Raw genomic sequence first — 19,877 nt, 5'->3', positions numbered from 1 at the left:
ACAGCCTTTAGAAATTATGTCCAGAGTTGTGAATGCTTGCAGCAACTATCCTCTACCTACCAATCACATCATATTTCAAAAATTTAAGTTCTGAAGAAACTCAAGTCAGCTCATTGGGCCTGTGAATCCATCTGTTACATCCTGTAATTCCCAGTACACTAAGACTTACTTTCAACAGATAAAAGGATTAATAGCATCATTTCAGTGGGCCTTTGCAAAGTGTTTTTTAGTCCTAATCATCAAAGTCAATGCAGTTGTTTCTTTTCCACTGCTTAATCTTTGACTGCTGCACTCCAGGCACCAACCACGCTTTGCCCGTAGCTTTTGTGTTTCAGACTGGACACATAAAACTTTAAGGCATTTTTCTCTGCTGTCCTATGGTTCAGAAAATTTTAGCTTGAATTTGTCACGTAACCTTTTGTAGAACTTACATTTAAATGCAATTGTATCTTCAGTTTCTGCCTGTTCTGGTAAGGGAATCTTCTAGTATATAAAGCTTGCAAACTTTATGTGGTACACATTGGGAGTTCATAGACTGTGCAGGTGGTGTTCTGTACCCTGGAATTACCTAGATCAGAGTGCCAGCTGCTTGGAGAGCACTGATACATTATGTTGCTCACAGAAACACTGCAGGAGAGACATGCTGAGAAACTCTGTTACCTTCCTTGATAACCAGACAGCGTTGCTGAGCAGCAGCATTTAAGTTCCGGTAGAATTTTGTTTGCTCTGCTCCATGCACTGAAGCTGGTGTCTCTCAGATGGTTATTACATTTCCTGTTAGTAGGAGTTTTATAAAAGTTAGTTCAGAGAAAGCTGTTCAGGTGAAAAAGGTAAAAAAGTTGACTGAATTGAAGCTGTTCCTCAGCCTCTGAAAAGACCCATCCTGCACACTGTAGTAGATGAACAAGCTAGCATGGGTACCAAAAGGTGCAGTAGATGGTGTTTAGAAAGAGTAGTTTAGAGCTAACGAGGTGCTGTTTAGGCATCAACAAATGTGTTGTGTAAACGTGTCTTAAGAGACTATCTTGCTTAAGTTTATATAGTGTGGCTCATTGGAAGACATGAGATTGCTTCTGGTTTAGGCAGTCTTTGCGGACTGCAGAGATTACAGCCTTATGTGCATAGAGCACATAGGAAGCATGTCTTTCTTCTTGCTGTCTTCTGTTTCTATTGTTAATAATGAGAGCAAGGAGTAAAGCTATCTGCTAAGGTTTCCCCATTGAATCCTGTGACCCTTGGTTGGGATGCCCAGTTTTTTAAGTTTTGTGGGATTGTTTAACTGAAAGATATTCTGTCTGCTCCAAATACTTTGTAAAATGAAAAGCCTAACTGTTTGGGAATAAAACTGAGCTCTCTCAAGGACAGTGGAATTTTAATCGTATGCAAGCTTGATTCAGATCCCACTGAGGGGCCAGACTGGCCACTCTATCCAGAGCCAGGGAAAATTGGCTTCTAAGCTTAACAACACAGCCACAATCACTGCAGCTTTGGAAGGAGTCTCTTGTGGGCAAAGTGATTCGGGTTACATTTGTTCAACTTTATTGTGTTATTTGGCAAAACCTGTCTACTTCTATTCATATGAAGTGTCAGAGTAGAAGAATTTATGCTGAGGGAAACCAAAATATATCACACAGCAATAAAATAGAAATATCAGAAAATAACTGATTTTTTTTTTCCATTTTCAGAATATTACAACACTTTCACACTACTGCTGAAGATTACACTGTCATTTTCACATCTGGATGCACAGCTGCACTTAAACTGGTAGCAGAAGCATTCCCTTGGACACCTGAAGGCACAAAGCAACCCAGCAGTCGATTTTGTTACCTAACTGACAGCCACACATCTGTGGTGGGTATGAGAGGGATAACTGCCTCAATGAATGTCTTGTCTGTTCCAATAACACCAAAGGAAATGTTATCATCAGGAAAAAACAGGTTACCAGCTGAAGAACAAAACTGTACAACACCTCATCTTTTCTCTTATCCAGCTCAGAGCAATTTTTCTGGTACCAAATATCCTCTTTCATGGATACAGGACATAAAATCTGGAAAACTCTGCCCCATCAAAATACCAGGCAAGTGGTTTGTTCTACTGGATGCAGCTTCATATGTGAGCAGTTCTCCGTTAGACTTGGGAGTTCACCAAGCTGACTTTATCCCCATCTCATTCTACAAAATCTTTGGATTCCCGACTGGTTTGGGAGCGTTATTGGTAAGCAACAGGATTGCCTCCCTCTTGAGGAAAACCTATTTTGGAGGTGGAACTGCAGCTGCCTACCTTGCAGGAGAGGATTTTTATTTCCCAAGGAAATCTATAGCAGAAAGGTAAGGCTTTGTTTAACAAGACGGGTTTTTGCTGATACTGTTTGCATCAGACAAATGTCTTCAGGTTGTTGCATATGCTGGGCTCTGACACTTGTGCTTCTTTATGTAGATGGGAAGTATTTCGCATCAACTATTTTCTTTGTATTTTTTTTCCTATCTAAGGAACATGATCTGAAATATTTACCTTCTTTCCCTGATTTGTCACAACTGGTGAAAATATCAGGCTTCACTCAGTGATATTAAGGTTGGTCCATGCATTTTTTTAATTTATCTTTAAGGTACCTCAGTGGAACCCTGATTTGTTTTTGAAGCTCTGCACCGGCAGTGGCTAGGCCGGAGTTAATCACACAGTATGATGACCTTTGGTGAAACTGGAAAGTAAGGTCCATATACTTCACTGGAAAAGTGACATGCTTTACTCCAAAGAGAAGCTTTATTAGAATGACATGTGCAGTAAGATAAATTGCCTAGGACAAATATTAGTAGCACTCTTATTCCCTGACTGAGGTTCTGGAGAAGCTGTGAAGCTCTCCTGCAGAAAAGAGAGGACTCCTAAAGGAGGTCAAACCTACACGCGTAAGGAAATGCAGGGCAATGGATAAGCTTCCCCAGTCCCTTAACACATTGAAACCCCTCTCTTGGTGACATTTGGTCTCTGCCTCTCTCCCTCATGCCAGCAAAAGCTTAAGTAAATGCAGTAAAGGGTCTTCTTACCTGTCTCACACCCAATACATATTGAGATGATCAGCATTTAATATGAAATTATACTCCTTGGGAAAGGCTAGAGGTGGAAAGAGGAAATCATAAAAAAAGCTATCCATGCCTTGCATTTGTTTATGGACGTGTGTTCAGCAGCACAGTGTCCTGCACCTCCTGTGATGTGAATGTCTGACCTGTCACTGTATGTGTGGTAACGTGTAACGATGCTTTGTGTTCCGGGTGTGTGCAGAAGCTGGCGACGTTAGGCTAGCTCTCCTGCTGTATGAGGCCATGCATTATTTCTGAAATGGAAATTGATCCGGTGAATGTCCAGTCAATAATTTAATTTAGAAATAAAAACAGCAGGGAAACGCTGGCATTCTCACCTATGTTTCTGGTTTTTCAAACCAAAAAGACTTTGAAATGCAGCACTCACTGAAAGTCAGGATCAAAGGATGTAAAAATCCTGGGATCCTAAGGTGCACCTGCATCACCTGCAAGCCAAGGAGAAAACTTGCTTTAATTTGATCTGGGTAGGCTCTAATTTCTGAGTCATTTTTCTAGAGGTAATTGACACACGACTCCTGAGACAGCATAACAGATAAAAATATGTGAAATGCATTTTAGCTCTCAATTAGGCTTTTGTACGTTTTTTAATTAAGAGGGGAAAGGTATATGGAAACCTTGAGGAGAGCTCTCTCTCTGGTATCTTTTTCAGGAGTTTTCAGCAGTTGAGTAATGATAAGCTTTTCGGATATTTGAGGCTTCCACTACTTTCAAGGGCTTTTTTTACTGGATCAGAGGGGTCTAGTTTAAACTTCTGCTACTAGAGTAATAAACAAAGGAATTTGTCCAATTGGATTTCTCAGTCAGGCTGGATACAGGGTGTCTAATCTTGGTATAAGGGAACCTAACCAAAATAATAAAATCTGACAGCTAGAACCCCGGGCATGTGGTACTAGTTCCTGTTGACAACAAAGTGTCACACAGACAATCTGAGTCATCAGACACAGGTAAGTGTTTACATTTGTCCTCCTTTAATTCTTTGTTATTATTTAAAACCCCAGTATTTCAAAGTTCGTGTTTAGAGCATTACTGATGCTGTCTGTAATCCCCAGTGAGCTGTGGGAACTAAAGTTCTACTTGGAGAGGCTTGAAGTTTTCAAAGATAGGTCAGGAATGAGGATAACTACTTTTTTAAAAAAATAAAAACATCAGCATTGAAATTCTGAATCAATGTCCTCCAAGTTATATAATCCTTTTTTTTTTTTCTTCCTGATGTTGTGGATTTTTGCTTTGTTAGATCTTTAAAGTGTTTTCCTGATAATAAAATATGGAGACAGAGCTGTTAGGACCAGAATTACTACACTTTAAATGAAACGCCAGGCCACTGTGGCCAAAGCTAGTTTGATTACCTTATCTGTGGGCCATGTTTCCATTTCTTTGCTACTGACTGAAGCACTTGGGTCATTATTTCTCATATAAACAGCAACTCTAGCTGGGTTTTATCCTGCCAAATTGCAGTAATGAGCCCCCATCCTTGGAGGTATCCAAAGCCAGGTGGAAAAGGCCCTAAGCAACCTGTTCCAGCGGGATGTGCTTTGGGCAGGGTGTTGGGCTTGAGATCTCAGGGGGTCATTTCCAGCCTCTCTGCTTCTGTGATTGATTTTGCACATCTCTGCTGAGCCCCGTCTGCATTCTCTCTCTAGACATGTCTTTGTGATTCCAAAAGGTTGATTTCTTAAAATTATTTTTGTGGAAAAAGCTGTTTTCAGTGTTGGATTGACATTGGCATCGAATACACTGAAATACGTTGTTTCATGTGGTAATTCGTAAGGAAACTTGAACTCTAACAAATACTGTTGGAAAAGTGGATTAGAATATGTGTATCTGAATACCATTAGCAGAAGATATTCCCTGTTAATGCATAATCAAAGTGCAGTATCCTAAGGAAATAGCTTTTTCTAAGGCAAGGTGAAACTTGAGTGGAGATGCGTGATGAGAGGGTGTTTATTCATCTTTCCTTCCCCGGACTGTCAAAATGGTTACCTTTTGTCCTAATGGATACTGCCTTTGCTAGTGCTTCTTGCACTGTGTGTTGTTGTTCTTACTATGTAAGTTAATCTATCACAATCTATTTACATTCCTTTAATAACCTTAAATCACTTCCACATTTTCCCATTTCTTGGCAGTAGCCAGTCTTCCTATCTCAACTTTTAAAATCATGTTTATTGTATTTTCATCCTTGTATCAAACAGCTTGACAAATTATTATTATCGTTCACAAATCTAGCCTCATTTCCCACGTTTTTTTCTGCACAGCGTGAGATAATAAAATAATATGATTATGTATAGCAAGAACACAGCGATAAAATATTCATCATCTGCCCTATTTTTCTTTTGTATCTGGGAGTGCTATTCAGAATCTGATCATCCTGGAATTTATGACTAAGAGAAAAGAAGCCGTTGTGTTATCTGTAAATTGGATATCTGCATCTTAGTGTACCACTGTGAAATATCTAGTGCATTAGTTGTGTGTTTTTCATTTCCAAATGCATTTCAGATGGCATGACTTTGTCCCTTATGAGTTTTAGTGACTCTCGCCTCCACTGCTTGAATGATTTGACAGCCCTGAAGCAGCAGCTCCACTTGTGTAGTCTATGATGCATCGTCCTTAACCAAAGCAGGTTTATTATTGATATGGCTTTTTATTTTTGAAGTGATTCAGTGGCTGATACATGTGACCTGAAGACAAAAGGTTAGATCTCTTAAGTTCTGCGGGAAATATCTTTAATTAGAGCCTGACCATGAGCTATGGTGGAGAACTATGCTAGAGATCACCAGGAAAACTCTGTGCGTGCCTGTGCAGGTATGTCTGTAGAGGCATGGTTTGTGTGCTGCGTTTGTGCATGCTGAAGGAGTGGAAAATGAAGGCAGAAAGGTAGGGATGAGAGCTGTTTCTAGGACCCCAAGAAGCTGGAGCTGGATACAAAATCCTGTGGCTGGGTGGTGGCTCAAGAATCCCTTGGCAAAAAGCTGTTCTGCTTGCAGTTGTCTCTTTAGCATTATTCCATGTTTCTGTCAGCACAGAAAGAAAGAATATAGTGACTGGTGCTGGTTTATTCATAGAAACTCTTCACAGTGCTGTGAAATCACCCGAGGACTGCACTGTGTTTAGAAGAGCATAGTACTTAGATGGATGGTCACATCGTAGTCTAACGTGTCCCCATTGACTCCACACTCAAGGGCTCCATCCACCTGCCCATGATTACTTCTGTGTGGTGAGTGGGCTTAAATACCACCCTGTTGACTATGGTTTGCATTTTGTTACGCTGCTTCCATGTTTTTGTGATGTTTAGAGATCTCCAAACAGAACTGCTTACAGGGGAATTTCCAAATCCATAGAATTTCTGAAGAAACAACCTTTTAAACAGCAGTGATGACTTTCAGATGAGACGCTTGGGAAGTGACAGGGGTCTTTGTCTAATTTATAGTGGGCATCTGCACCATAAAGCTGCCTTCTGCACCTGACAGACTTACTGCAGCCACTGGCAGAGACTCTTAAGCGTGAACAGGCAACGAGAGGGTGAGCAACTCCCTTCCTTCCCTTCACCCTCCATTGCCACCCTGTCCTGCACAGAGGAGAGGTCGAAGGCCATTGAACAGAACTGTGTAGGACTCTTGCACAGCTACTCTCCCTCTCTGAAAGGCAAAGTCCTTTCATTTAGCTGGTGGAGATTAATTCTGCCAAGTTTTTGCTTTCTGAGTAACTATAAGAAGATCCAAGTAACCTGTTACTCTCTGTCTTCTCTGCTGAAATGTGTCTGCTGGAAAGCTTCGTGCAGTCTGTCTTGTTACCTCTCAGGACATTCAAGTTGGCAATTGACATTTGCTGTGTTTTTCTGCCAGCCATCACTGCAGCCAGCCAGCTTCTTCAGTATTTGATGCAAAGAAAAGTTTTGTTTTGTTTTTTTCCTAACCTCCACTGTTAAGGAGATATTCAAGTGTCATTTTGCTCTCTAATCCCTCAGGTTATTTTTTTTTTTTAACAGTGAAGTTTTTCAATTGCATAAAGTGTCGGCATAGTTGGAATCCTGCAGGGATCACTTTTGATCTTGATTCACCATGAGATTCATCTTAAATTGCTGAATCTGGGATAAACTGAAAGCAGTGCCTCTAATAAATGCTTGTAGAGCACAACCAAACACTTGAAAATACCTTTGTGGAGCTGGATTAGTGGGCAGTCACCCAAAGAGAAGTGACAGTGTAGGTAAAACTTTGGAGAGGCAGTGATGGCACCCTTTAGTCAGTCAGTCCCACCTCTATTCATTTGTGCAACTCATGGATCTCCTTACTTATATTCTCAACCTCTTGCCTTGAAAAACCTTATTAATTTTGAAGATAGCCTTTATTCTTGAACTTTTGTTTCACAAGATGGTGTTCCATTTTATTTTTTTTTTGCTACATAAGTGGAGAAGATGGGTTGTTAGGGTCTTACACAAAACCTTAGTTTAGTGCTTCCTGCAGAGGTTCAGACACCTCCCAGAGCACAAAGTCAGCTGTAACTGCCAGGCTTCTCCAGCAGAGATTTTGGAAACAAAAGGAATCATCCTCTGCTCTACTCCTGAAGTGCCAGCTCCCATGTTATACAGCATCCAGAGCCACAGAAGATGTTATCCTGAGTAAGCTCTTCACTATGTTCCAGGGAGAAATAAGTTTTGTGTTTTCATCTTCAGTGTTTCCTGTCGCAGTTAGGAAATCCCAATCTGAAGTGGGTCACATATAGAATTTAGAGCTGTAAATGCTAGGAATGAGCCAAAAAGATAGGCTTCACATTGATTAACCTGTAGCTGTTTGGGTTTAATGCAGCATGCAGTTGCAGTGCACGGATTTCCAAACAACATTTAATCAAACCATTTCAGGTCCTCAGTGCAATGTAGCCACAGTGCCACAGACGTCCACGCCAGGCAATTTACATTGCCCCTGAGGAAGAGACTACATTTAGCCACACTGGAGTGTCTTTGTGCTAGGCTGCAAATAACAGGATGGAAATAACTATGGGGCACGTGTTCTTTTCAGGCCGGGGAGGAAGTGGATCTTGCCTGTTTTTTGGCAACGTTCAGCAAAACAGAGTTAAAAAGCGCAAAAGCAAAGAGTTGTAAACTGTGCTATAGAATCTCTTGCTTTAAAATAGACTAAACTAAACTAACCTAAACTAAACTATATTTTTTCTTTCAGTGCCAAAGTCTCACTGAAAGTCGCTAGTAATCAGGTGTTTAATGCAGTCACATGCCTAGTGCACAGAGGTTCATGGGAGTCACATCAAGCATCAATCTGAATTGTTAAGCACCTCTACCCCAGTATGTGACTGGTCCTTAGGAAATAAAGTTAAAAATTTCTAGGAAGCTAGAATGCATGCATTTTTAAATAAAAGAAAGAAATTTTATTATACAATGTATTTTTCTTAAAATATAGTGTTTGGAGAAGATATAAAGAAAGAAATGAACTTTATATATATGTATATAAGGAATTGCATATATATATATACACACCAGAATTTCATTTTGCCTTTGATCAAATACAGTAAAAATTCTGCCTGAACCAGGATGTATCTTTGCAGTCATTGTGGCTATCAAGTTTTTGAGATATAGTTTTACCCTAGGGAGTTCTTATACTGAAATTTAAACTCAAACCTTTTCCCTAAGTCTTCAAGCGGATTTGTGAATTTGTAGCACTAGCTAGTGCTATTGTGCTGTAGAGTTTGCTGTTGTTTATTTGGTTTATAGTGATAAGTTTATTTGTTTTATAGTGATAAATGTATTGTATACTTTTTGTTGTGCTTTGTAGATTTTATACTTGTGATTAACCTGTTTGATATATGTGAAAAAAACAATGGTAGTGTGGCATGAAACTCACACTTTTTTTTTTCTTCACCATTTTTACTGTCTACTTAGAATATCTTGATATTAGCACATTAAAGGATGAGACTAGCTTTTTGACCCAGGTGATACAACATGTAAGTCCTGTTCAGATAATATTAAGGGATTGATTTACTTCAAAGTACAGGAATTAAAGCTTTTAGTCTCTTTTTTTACCTCAGGCAGTTCTTAGGATCAGGAATTGCTGTAAATACTCTATGATATAGCATATAATTAGTATAATGCTCTTTGTTTGACTCCTGAAGTCTTAGAGACAAAAGCGTGAGCTAAGGAAGACGTGCGGAAGAGCCATAACTAGTATTGGAGGGGTCGGTTTAGATAATTAATGTTATTTTAACCTAGTTTTTATGTGCCCCAAATCTCTGGTGCATGCGTGTGTTTTAAATACTTCCACAGCGATGCTGAAATTGTTCCGAACTGGCTACTGAAATTTTATTGGGTCCTTTGGAGTGAGTTTAATCTTGGTTTACAGAGTGCAGCCTGAGATACGCAGAATGCACCAAGCCCAGGCAGGAGCTTTTCCTGCCTGCAGGCCTGGCCCTGCCTCTCTGGAACCACCCAAGGAGGGGTGAGTCCTTCTCACATTTTCCCTCCTTCCCCAGGAGGGGGAAGCCCCTTTAGTAAGGGGCCGCCCTGTTCCTTCCTTGGGCTTGGGATTTTTTTAAAGCATGAGATGACATGAGCGAGAGAAAGGCATGAGAAATGAGCAAAAGCAGACTGGAGATGACAAAAACAGAAGAAAAGTTGAAACATCTGTAAAGGTGGCCACCCCAGTCCTCAGATGTGGGGATATGAGGTTGCTGCTGCAAGGGTGGCAGCTCTGCTTGGGGAGACGTAGGTCTGCTCCTGGAGCTGACCCACCCACGAGGGGGGCTTCTTCAGGTGCGCTGGGGAGAGGACTGCCTTGGAAAGGCAGTGGGCAGGGAAATTCTAGAAATACAACCCAATGTCTCTGTCTCTTCACGTGTCCTATCTGCAAATAGGTACTGACGGCACATCAGAAGCTGTCATGAATTTTGGGTCAGGGCCATTCTCAGAATTATGTACCAAAGCTTCTGGCATAGCTTCTGCACAGACGCTGCTGCCGTGGGCTCCAAAGCAGCAATTGCAATCCGTGATTTTCACGGGTCTTTTTGTTTTGGGGAGCAACCGAGTACAAACTGCGGGAGACTACTGTGCACGGCTGCCCTACCGCCCAGGCCTTCTGCCACACGGGCGGACTTTGCACCACAGACGCTTAGGCCCCCACACGCAGTCAGGACTCAGGCTTGTGCCTCCTCACGGCTATGAAGACAAAGTTTAATTTCTTATGTCTAGGTGAGAGCTGAATCCCTTATGGACCTCTCTGTTGCCAGGTACAGCAAAGCAACCAGGGCCGTGAACCCCACATCAGGTAGAGCTGACGGTGAGCCAGAGCTTTTGGAAGAGAAGCTCCGTGGCAGACCATGGGCACCTCTCCAGAGACACACACCCTGGCAGCAAGGTTCTCTGGCTGCACAAACCCTGCACTTTGAACTGTCTTGTGTTCAATGATTTTGCCATTTTTCTTACTGTCACATTGTAAAATCCACTCCAGCTCTGCTGTGCAGCTTCCTGCTCAGGGCTGTTTCCAGGGTAAATCGAGGAGCATTTTGGGTGCATAGAGGAGAAGGTGTGAGGGCAGGAGAGTGGGCATCACCAGCCAAAGGCCCCTCTGTGGGTAATTGTGATTTGGAACAACTTTTAGACTTAGGAAAGAGTAGTGAGTTGGATTTTGAAACAGAGTAATGCAGAGCATTAAAAGCAGTGGGGAGGGAAATATTGGTGTATATTCTCCAATTTGGAAAAGCACTGAAACATGTATTTAAGTCAATCTCTAGTTCAGAAACTTTCCTGTACATTCCCAGCTTGTACTTTGATTGCTTGTACTGCTAATTGCAGTGCCATGTTTCTGTGTGGATCCTTTTGGAAGCAAACCACTTAGGAAATACTTATTTTCTCCCTTTATAGCAGATTCTGCCCCCTGCTACTTGTGTGGGTTTATGTTATTCTTTTAGGTGGGCAGGGGACAGAGGGAGGCATGATGGAGTTCCTGGCAGTTAAAATTACTCGCCAAGTGCAATCCAAATTTAGTTCTTCCAAAATGGGATGGGAATAGATCATTTACTTTTACCTTTTGTCCTTAAGGCAAATAATCATTTTGTAGTGAAAAGGAATACATCTGTAATAGAAACTTGTACTGAGGTTATGTCAGGAAATGCCTGGCCATGAATGACGGAGCATCTCCTCTACTATAGCATACTAATGCAGTATAGTGTCATGAATTGATGTTAACTGTTCTTGCTTACTTTTATTTGCCCTTTTTTGGGAAGAATGTGCTAAAACTTAGTGGTTTTCAGCCTATTGTGCATGGATCCCTCGAGATCCATGAACTCAACATAAATGTTCTATAAAAGGTGACGAAGACACCTTCATATATCACGTGGCAACCATATATGTGATGTTTCGAAGGAGATTTTTCCCTTTACTGGATTTTTATATAGTCCAGTGACTTTCATTCAGAATCATGCTTCTAAAATCTTTTTTGAAAGCTGTTCTTGATCAGACTTATTTTTGTGAGTATCATCAGAGACAAGTCTTATTACTTAAAGAGAAGGATGTCTTTTTGCAGTCTAAATAAAGTCGGAATACAGGAGAGCAAGCTGAAGTGCCCATAAAGATTTGTTTGTTAATAGCAGAAGACTGACAAAGCTATCTTAAATTTAGTGACTCATATGACTTCTTATATGATAGCTGTATTATTTTATTTTTTATTTATGGCTAAGATAGAGAGAACTAATTTTAAAATAAGTTTAGTGGTCACTGGTTTCACTGGGAGAAAGAGATATATAGAAACAGAGTAGTTTAAATGTTTAGATACTGTCACTCAGGCTAGTATTTGAAGATTACAAGTACAAGCACGACTTTTCGGGGTTTTTTTTTTCATCTTCTTACTAGTCAAATATATGCAAGAATGCATCTGTCAGTTGTGCTCTTGGGAGCCCGTGAAGGAAACATCTAGAGGCTTCTCAAACACATTTAATTCAGAAGAAAAAAGAAAATATTGATGCTCTTGAGAAAAACAGCGTTTACAGTTTTCTTGACTTTCACATATAAGCAACGGTTTCCAAACTAGGAAATACTCAGTTTTGATTAAACACTTGACTTTCACATTTCAGTCTGTTCATGTTCAATTAAAAAATTCAGAGGGATTCTCTAGCATTATTATAATCTATTTTTTCCATATCTAGGAATTTATATTATCAAATAACATCTGCTATAGCTTAATAACTGTGTCAAATGATTGTAATAGCTTTATTCTTGGCAAATTATGTGATAAAAAGTTTTAAAGTTATAGCAGGGAAAGTACTTATGCTGAAAAAATTGTATCTTCTATTGCATACATTATGGCAGATATTTTTGCATTTGTGTTGTTGGGTAGTACCCTGAAGTGTCCCTACTATCTATCTATCTATCTATTTATTCATTTATTTATTTATTTGATTGCTGCTGATGCCAAAAGTTTCTAAGTTCAGTGCTATAGATTGTGTGAATTTTTTTTTTTTAAAAAAATCCACTGCTGAAAGGTCATTAGTATGGCTGTAACTCTTCCTGTCACTCATTTTGCCTAAATTAGAGATGTCTTGGCTGGTCTTAAGATAGCTACTTTAATATATGACCAGTTTAAATGAGAAAAATGGCACAATGCTTTTGTCTGTGACAAATATAGCATGGTCTCTCCTCTCGTTCAAAACAACAAATTAATGATAAGTAACAGTAACCTAGCTGGCCTGCCCTACAAGACCAATTTCTTTTTTTTTTTTTTAAGGTTTTCTGTTCAACAATAAAAATCCAATATTCCTCTTAGGGTTAGGGTTCAGAGAACCACAAAGCCCCGAGCTCCAGAGACCATTCCAGTGTCAAAGGCATGGCAGGAGGAACATGGCACTGCACCAACCTTGCTCCCTTGATACCCTTATATTCTGGGCCGTTCGCAGAGGTGACAACCTCCTCCTCAGTGATCAAAATCCGATATTCTGCTTAGGGTTGGGGTTCAGAAAACCCCAAAGCCCCCATCTCCACGAAACACTCGAGTGCGAAAGGCACTCGTTTGTTGTGTCCATACATTTTTCCTGTGTTTGATCATGATGGGTTGGTTTAGAGGGACTGTAGCAAAATGAAGACCCAGAGTCATTGTGAGCCTTGAATTTTCTGACTTTGTCCCGAGAAAGATAAAATATAAGATAAATCTTGCATGAGCTTTTATCAAATTAAACAAAGGGTGCGTATGCATAAAACAGATACAATCTTTCACTGCAGGACAACAATATCTGGACACAAAGTTGTCTCCAATCATCTTTTACTGACAATTGTAACATATTTCTAGTGTCATGTTGACTACTTGATTCTAGCATAGTTTAAATCACACCCCTGTGTGAGAGAAATCTTTCAAAATAAGGTTTTACACATCAGATGTTTACACATGAGACTGTTCTTACTTTTTAAGAAACAGATTTCATGCTGATTTGACTGCCAGCACAATTTAGAAAGCACCAGTGATGCAGTGAGACATTAGCATTTCCAGTCCAGCGGTCTGAGTATTAGAGCTTGGTTTGTATAAGAAAATAAGGATGCTGTGTGCTGGGCAGTGATTAATGGGATGAAATTTAACACATTGAAATGCCCAATTCTGCACCTAGAAGGGAGATAATATGGATATAAGTATAAATTGTGAGAGGAGTGGCTGGCGAGCAGCCCTGCAGAGGGATCTGGAGTGCTGGTTGACAGCAACCTAAATATGGGTCAGCAGCATGTCCTGGCAGCCCAAGGGCCAACCCCATCCTGGGGTGCATCAAACACAGTATAACCATCTGGTCAAAAGAGGGGATTATCCTGCTGTATTCAGTGCTTTAAAAATACATGAATTCTCTTTGATTCTCTATCTAGATATTGGTAGTTAATTTTCCTAGGCAATTTGCTACAGAACTGGAGATGAGCAGGAAAGCCACCTCTCCAGTTGTTCGTAAGAATTACACGCTGGCATTTAGTGAATGCGATGGTTAAATCAGATCAATATGAAGAAACAGGATCATGCACTGTAACTGATGTTTTCTAAAGAATTTGGGATTTTTTATATGTGAATATATATAAGGATGCACGTAAGCAAGAAACCATGATTGATTTACCAGTAGACAGATAACTCTGGAAAAATACCAGCTTTGGCTGGCTGTAAGGATACATTCTGGATCTAAGAACTTCATGCAGCTGTATCTCTGCTTGTTCTCTGTTACCAGCTGATGAGTTTACAATGAGATTTACAGAGATGCAAGGTGTTAATTTAAATTTGTGAGGACTAAATGCTGTGGTGTGCCTAACCAGAACTTGATCAAGGACTTGGCATGCAAAATGCTTTAAATTATAAGATATAATTTTATCTTAATAACGTGATTGCATTTCCAAGGAGGTTGAGCATCTTCATCATTTTCTTGTCTGTATTCTTTAAAGTGTAAGGGCTTATTTAAGTTTACAACAGAGCACAGCCAAACATTTTTAATGGTTTTGATGTAAAACTTTAAGAAATAATCTGAATGTGTTCGGCTTCTATACAAGATGTGAATCACCATGTGCTGTGCTTCTCTCGTTGAAAGAGAATGCTCTGTTAGTGTGATAGTTTATGGCAGATATCCTAAATATTTTCTGTAAATCCTTGTATTATAGAATAAAATATATGAAGATTAATGTCCACGCTATGAATGCACCTGCAGTTTCATATATATGAGATATGTATTGGAATGTATATAAATTCATTTTGTGCTCCCTGAAAATTTCTCTAATACCTGCATGCTATTAACATTGTCACCAAATCCTTAAAGTGATAATATGCATACCTTAGTGAATGTGCCACCTTTTAAGATGGACTATATGAAATTTTCAGACATTCAGGTTATTTGACAATCAAATAACTGCTGTTAAAGCATAGCAAACATGGGTTTTATTTCAATTCTCCATGTGCAAGAAAATGTAAATTAACACATACTTCTCCATGAAGGGAGTACGGAATAACTTCTCATGTAATCTTCCTTCCTGTCTGATGAACACAAATGCTTGGCAATCTGAACTGTGAGTTAAAGGAAGATTTCTTATCCTAGCCTGGTTTATTTAAATTATGAGCTGAAGGGAGGAATGTGAGTCTTGAAGAGATCATATGGTACTTAATGAAGCAGTTATAACGGCCAACGAGATCTACCTTCAGCTATTTAAATGGCCACAGGAATGTTAAAAATTTCTATGATCATAAGAATTCTCAACAGAATATCTTATTTAAGTAAACTTTTTTTCTCTCTGCTGCTTTCCCAAGTTAAAGAATAATAATCCCTTAATGTAACATTTCTGAAACTTTTGTTTCCTCGGGTACGCAAAGAATTTAACAAGGAAAACCCAACCGTGATTAAGTACCATGTGGGGTTCATTGAGATGCTTTTTAATCTATATAGCGTCATACTGAAAAAGTGTGGAAATACTTGACAAGTCTGTCAAATTTTCTCTTTTGTGGATGTCTTGAAGGGAGTGGAGGAAAAGTAGTATTTGCTCACTATATTTATGTCTGCAAATTGCACTGTCAACACGTTTTCAATGTGCAAATGGCATGTACGAAAAAGAAAGCTGTATGTACCCAGGCAGCAAGGAGACATGCCCCTAGTGAGCTTTTCATGCAATCACTGACCAAACAACATTTAAGCCACAGAGACAGATGCAGCATGTTGCATGACGAATACTTTTTTCCTCCAACTTAAACTGAGAACTGTTTTCTTCCCTCGAACCTACTGGATATTGAATCCTATAGCTAACACCCAGAGTAACAGAGGAGTGGGATCTTGTGTCTCGTGATGAGATAATTTTTAATTCCTTTGTAGTCCTATGCATACGACCTAGCTTACATCCTTTGTCTTTGAATTCTGGCTGGCCAAACAGCGTCTCGGGCAGCGACCTGGCAAACAGACTGATCAGTGTGCACCGGCAGAGAGTGAGCAAAAGCTACATCGCTGTGTTCCTAACTACTTCTAATTTTGCTGGCCAATTTGCCCTGCCTTGCTGTCAGCATGTCTGTAGACTTAACTGAACAGAAAGTAAAAATGGAAGCCATGTTGTCTTCTCACCTTTTTTGCAGGCTGTGCTGAGGTACTTGTGGATTACAGCTACAGATTAAAGTTTAGGGAGCATCAGAAAAACCTGATGTTACAGAAAACGTCAGCAAATCAACTCGGTGAACTTGTAATGGCTTCACTCTTTTAGGGCTTCTTGTGATTCAGAAAGTATTTGAGTGATGCTGTCCTCAGTATAAATAATGTGGATCTTAACTCTTTCTGTAATAACAACTGGTTAATCATTTAATTTTAAACTGGTAACTTTCAAGGCATAGATTGCTTTTTTGAATTGTTAATAGGAGATAATTTACACTGTTCTTGTGCCTGGTTGGTTTCCAGTGAAAACATAAATACATGACAAGTTCTCTAACCCAATGTTTTCATTTAGGGAAGAGGCCAAAACTCAAACGCTGAACCCAGCTCTTTTCATTTCACAGCCAGAGCAGTAGCAGGGTTTAAGACTGCTTCACTGTTCCAGGCTGTGCATGGTGTCATAACCAGAAGTGTTCAGCCAAATTCTTGCCCCTGAGACTTCAAAGACGTTAGGGTAGTTGTAGTCACAATAGCCTGAAATGCAAGTGAGGCAAGGCTCATAAGATGCAGTAACCTAATTTACCGGGCCAACTGCTAGAGCTGGGAAATGTGTTTACGTCTTTTTATAAAACTTTCCTTACAAGGTTTCGACACCATTAAACAGGCAGCATGTGCTGGTGCTCCACTGAAAATAAATAGGCATCCAGACACAGTCTTCTGCTTCTTGCCCATTTCTCCATTAGCCAAAACCAGGATTCTAACCACATTTCATTTCCATGGGATGGCCTTATTGTAGGCATGAAATATGGTTCTTATATTTAAAACAAAGCATGCTGTAACTTCATTTGTATTGGAATTATCAATTGCAACAGAGACTTCTGGCTTTGCATACCACAGTGATTTAACATCCCATGATGTTATAATAACTATATACATTACAGATCTGCAGGAAAAGAAGAAAGAAGTGCTAGTACCGTTTGTTTGGTTTTCATAGGGAAAAATATCTTGTGTATCTGTTTGGGTTTGCAGAAAAAAAAGAAAAAAATTTTTACAGTCTTTGCACGACATCAAGCTAAATAGCACAGTAAAAGTAAGATCATCTCCTTTATAATATATCTTTGAGTAAAACCTATTCCTAAAAGGAAGAAGAAAACCACATTTACCAGTATTGTTTTAGAATTATGGGCTTGATTTTATTTCAATATACCCAGTGTAAGTGAACATTGTTTTGGTTAGTGATTGATTTTTAGACAGTATCCTACACTCAAAGATGAACTTGCTTCTGCAGCCTCAGGCAACTAAAACTCAGGGAGGCTTGGTGTCTGTCGTGTTTTCTCTATTTGTTTAATAATCTACATAACTAGATAGTCCAAATTAGGTTTGGAAGCTCTGGTCCCTGCTGGGTCTCCTTGCAGTCTGTGGGCAGATCCAAGAAGACGGCGCTACCTTGTACTATTTCCAACATTCTCTCTTAATATTTTTATTTTAATTACTTCCCTGATTAGGAGGAAAATATAGTCAACAGGGTGATAAAACCTTGAATCCTTTTTATCCTGGCAATTTGATTACCATTTAAAATGAGAATTTCTTTATGACCGAGAAGTTCAAAGTTTGTCTTTTCCCTTTTAGCATTGCCTTATAGAAGCATCCTAGGAGAATAAGACCTTCTTGGCATATATGAGATGTGTCAGTAATAATCCTGTTTGCAGAAACCTTGCATTGGTAGAAAATGTTGATATTTAGACTAAATACTAGTGACAGTTTTTTCAGGCTTTTTTTTATAAATTACATTTTTACGATTTTCCTTGTAAGATTATCCCAATGAAACATTGACTCATTATTCTATTTTCACTCCATTGTTTTTCTGGCTTTGTTTTTCAATCCCCTGATTATGCTTGACTCTTAAGAAAAGCTTTAAAGAATGCCCTGTATTTGCAGTGTGAATTACGATTGTGCCAGTGTGCATAACAATTACATTATAAATATTTCCTCAGCCGTTTGATAAAGACTCAAATTAAGAAAAATAATGACCAGTACAATTACAATTATATATAATTATGCTATATTCAATTTAGTTTATCTCTAACCTTCTCTTGCCATAAAGTGTTTGTTGCTGAAGAATGAGATTTTAGCTGACTGTGTTGGAAGTAAACATGGATTTTTCTGTCCTTTATGACGTATTTTAGCTTAAATGAAGAGAGTTATTACCATGTTTTTTCACTGGAAAACAATGCGGTTTAGCTCATTCAACTTCAAAGCAAGCTCTTAGGTGAAGATTTTTTTTTTATTATGAGGAGTTTATCTTCTGTTAGGTTAGAGATACTGTTTGCTTCTACTGATGCTACTTCCTTAAATACAAATTATTTATATCTAGGCAAGTGTAGTTAATTTGTACTTATGCAGTAAGAGAGATGTATGGCCTCTGGATTAACTCAACACAGCAGCTGCTTTTCCAGAGAAGCACAAAGCCCTCTAGAACATTTAGTGAGGACCCAGTGTCTCCAAGAGGGAGCAGTACAAAGCCTTGCCTTTTACTTGGCATAAGTATTAGCCGTGGGCTGCTCGGTATGTATCAAGAACACCTGAGAAGGTAGAGCAGCTGAGATGTGCTAGCTTGCTTTGTTTGCTTAGAGCAAGAATGTGTGCACCTGCTGTTCCCAGGAACTGCACCTGTGTTGTCTTGCTTTGGAAGGACTCATCAGCCCTCTATAAAAAGAAACGAACAAACGATCTGGAAAAGAAAGAACTGTTCATTCTGTATCTTACAAGTTAAGAAATGCTCTATGGTGCTCCATTTTTGCTGCTTCTGACTCACAGTCCTCAACTGATACTAACAAGACCATGTTATCTGGCCGCATGCCTGAAGTGGTACGTGGTTTTACTGACAAGACAGGCTATGCACAGCACAGCCTGTATGGTGGTATTGTTGTCTGTAATGGATTTTATTGGTGTCTTCTTTATGTTGCCTTCAAATAGTCCCTTGACACTTTAAAGCAATCCTCACATGTTAAACAGTCATGTTAATTGTGCTTTTCAGAGTCAGAGACTAAATATTTTTACTTTCTTAGATGCCCATAGTACTGATTACTTGCTGTTCGTTATTCAGTGTGCGATCTGCCAGTGTACTTCCACTCCAGAAAGAACTAATATAGCCTATGATTAAAGCAAATTCTTAGCATTTGGGATATCTGGATCATCATTCTATTTCAAGTGCCATAAAATTTTTGTTTGTTTGAATTTAGGATAAGTATCTGTGCTATTTAACACGGGTTTTTTTAAGTGGCTGCAAATTTTATCTCCTCAGTGCGTGTTACATTCTGAAATCCAGCACTGACATTAGTTGGCACAACAGTAGCTCTTCCCAGCACCTGAAAACAGAAACCATAATAAGGGCACTGCTGCTCTTTTAAAGCTCCAGCTCACTTGGAGAAAGCAGGAGAGCTGTATTTATCTTCTCTTTGTAGGCACTGCCAAAAGGTCAGTCAGAGCTGAGATTTGTTTTGAAGTAGTGACTAAGGAAAACATGCACATTTCAGTTAATGTACATTGCTTGTATTTCAGGATCATCTCTTTAGGGGATTGTGCATGGTAGGACACAAGGTATTAATTTGTAATCTCTTAGCTGTAGTTAGCAGCATTGATCTGACCAACTGTGCAGGGGTAGGTGGACGAGTTGCATCATGGAACACGTTCCTGAGCAGGTGCTTGTAGGGACAA

At 39.4% G+C, this 19,877-nt stretch overlaps 1 protein-coding gene across 1 annotated transcript in view; it reads left to right on the top strand.

Annotated features, from left to right (window-relative positions):
* Positions 1-1,685: 1,685 nt before the first annotated feature.
* The window catches only part of MOCOS (molybdenum cofactor sulfurase), a gene marked incomplete at its 5' end in the record, with an annotated part of 124,345 nt that continues 106,153 nt past the window's right edge, over positions 1,686-19,877 (top strand). The window contains one exon of the mRNA XM_009865498.1: positions 1,686-2,327. Coding sequence (XP_009863800.1) covers positions 1,686-2,327 — 642 coding nt within the window. The remainder of the gene's footprint in view (positions 2,328-19,877) is intronic.

This window comes from Apaloderma vittatum, unplaced genomic scaffold, assembly GCF_000703405.1.
Source record: "Apaloderma vittatum isolate BGI_N311 unplaced genomic scaffold, ASM70340v1 scaffold6260, whole genome shotgun sequence".
NCBI classification, from domain to species: domain Eukaryota; kingdom Metazoa; phylum Chordata; class Aves; order Trogoniformes; family Trogonidae; genus Apaloderma; species Apaloderma vittatum.
Note: the sequence above shows the minus strand (reverse complement) of the source record. Positions and strands in the feature narration are given on the sequence as shown.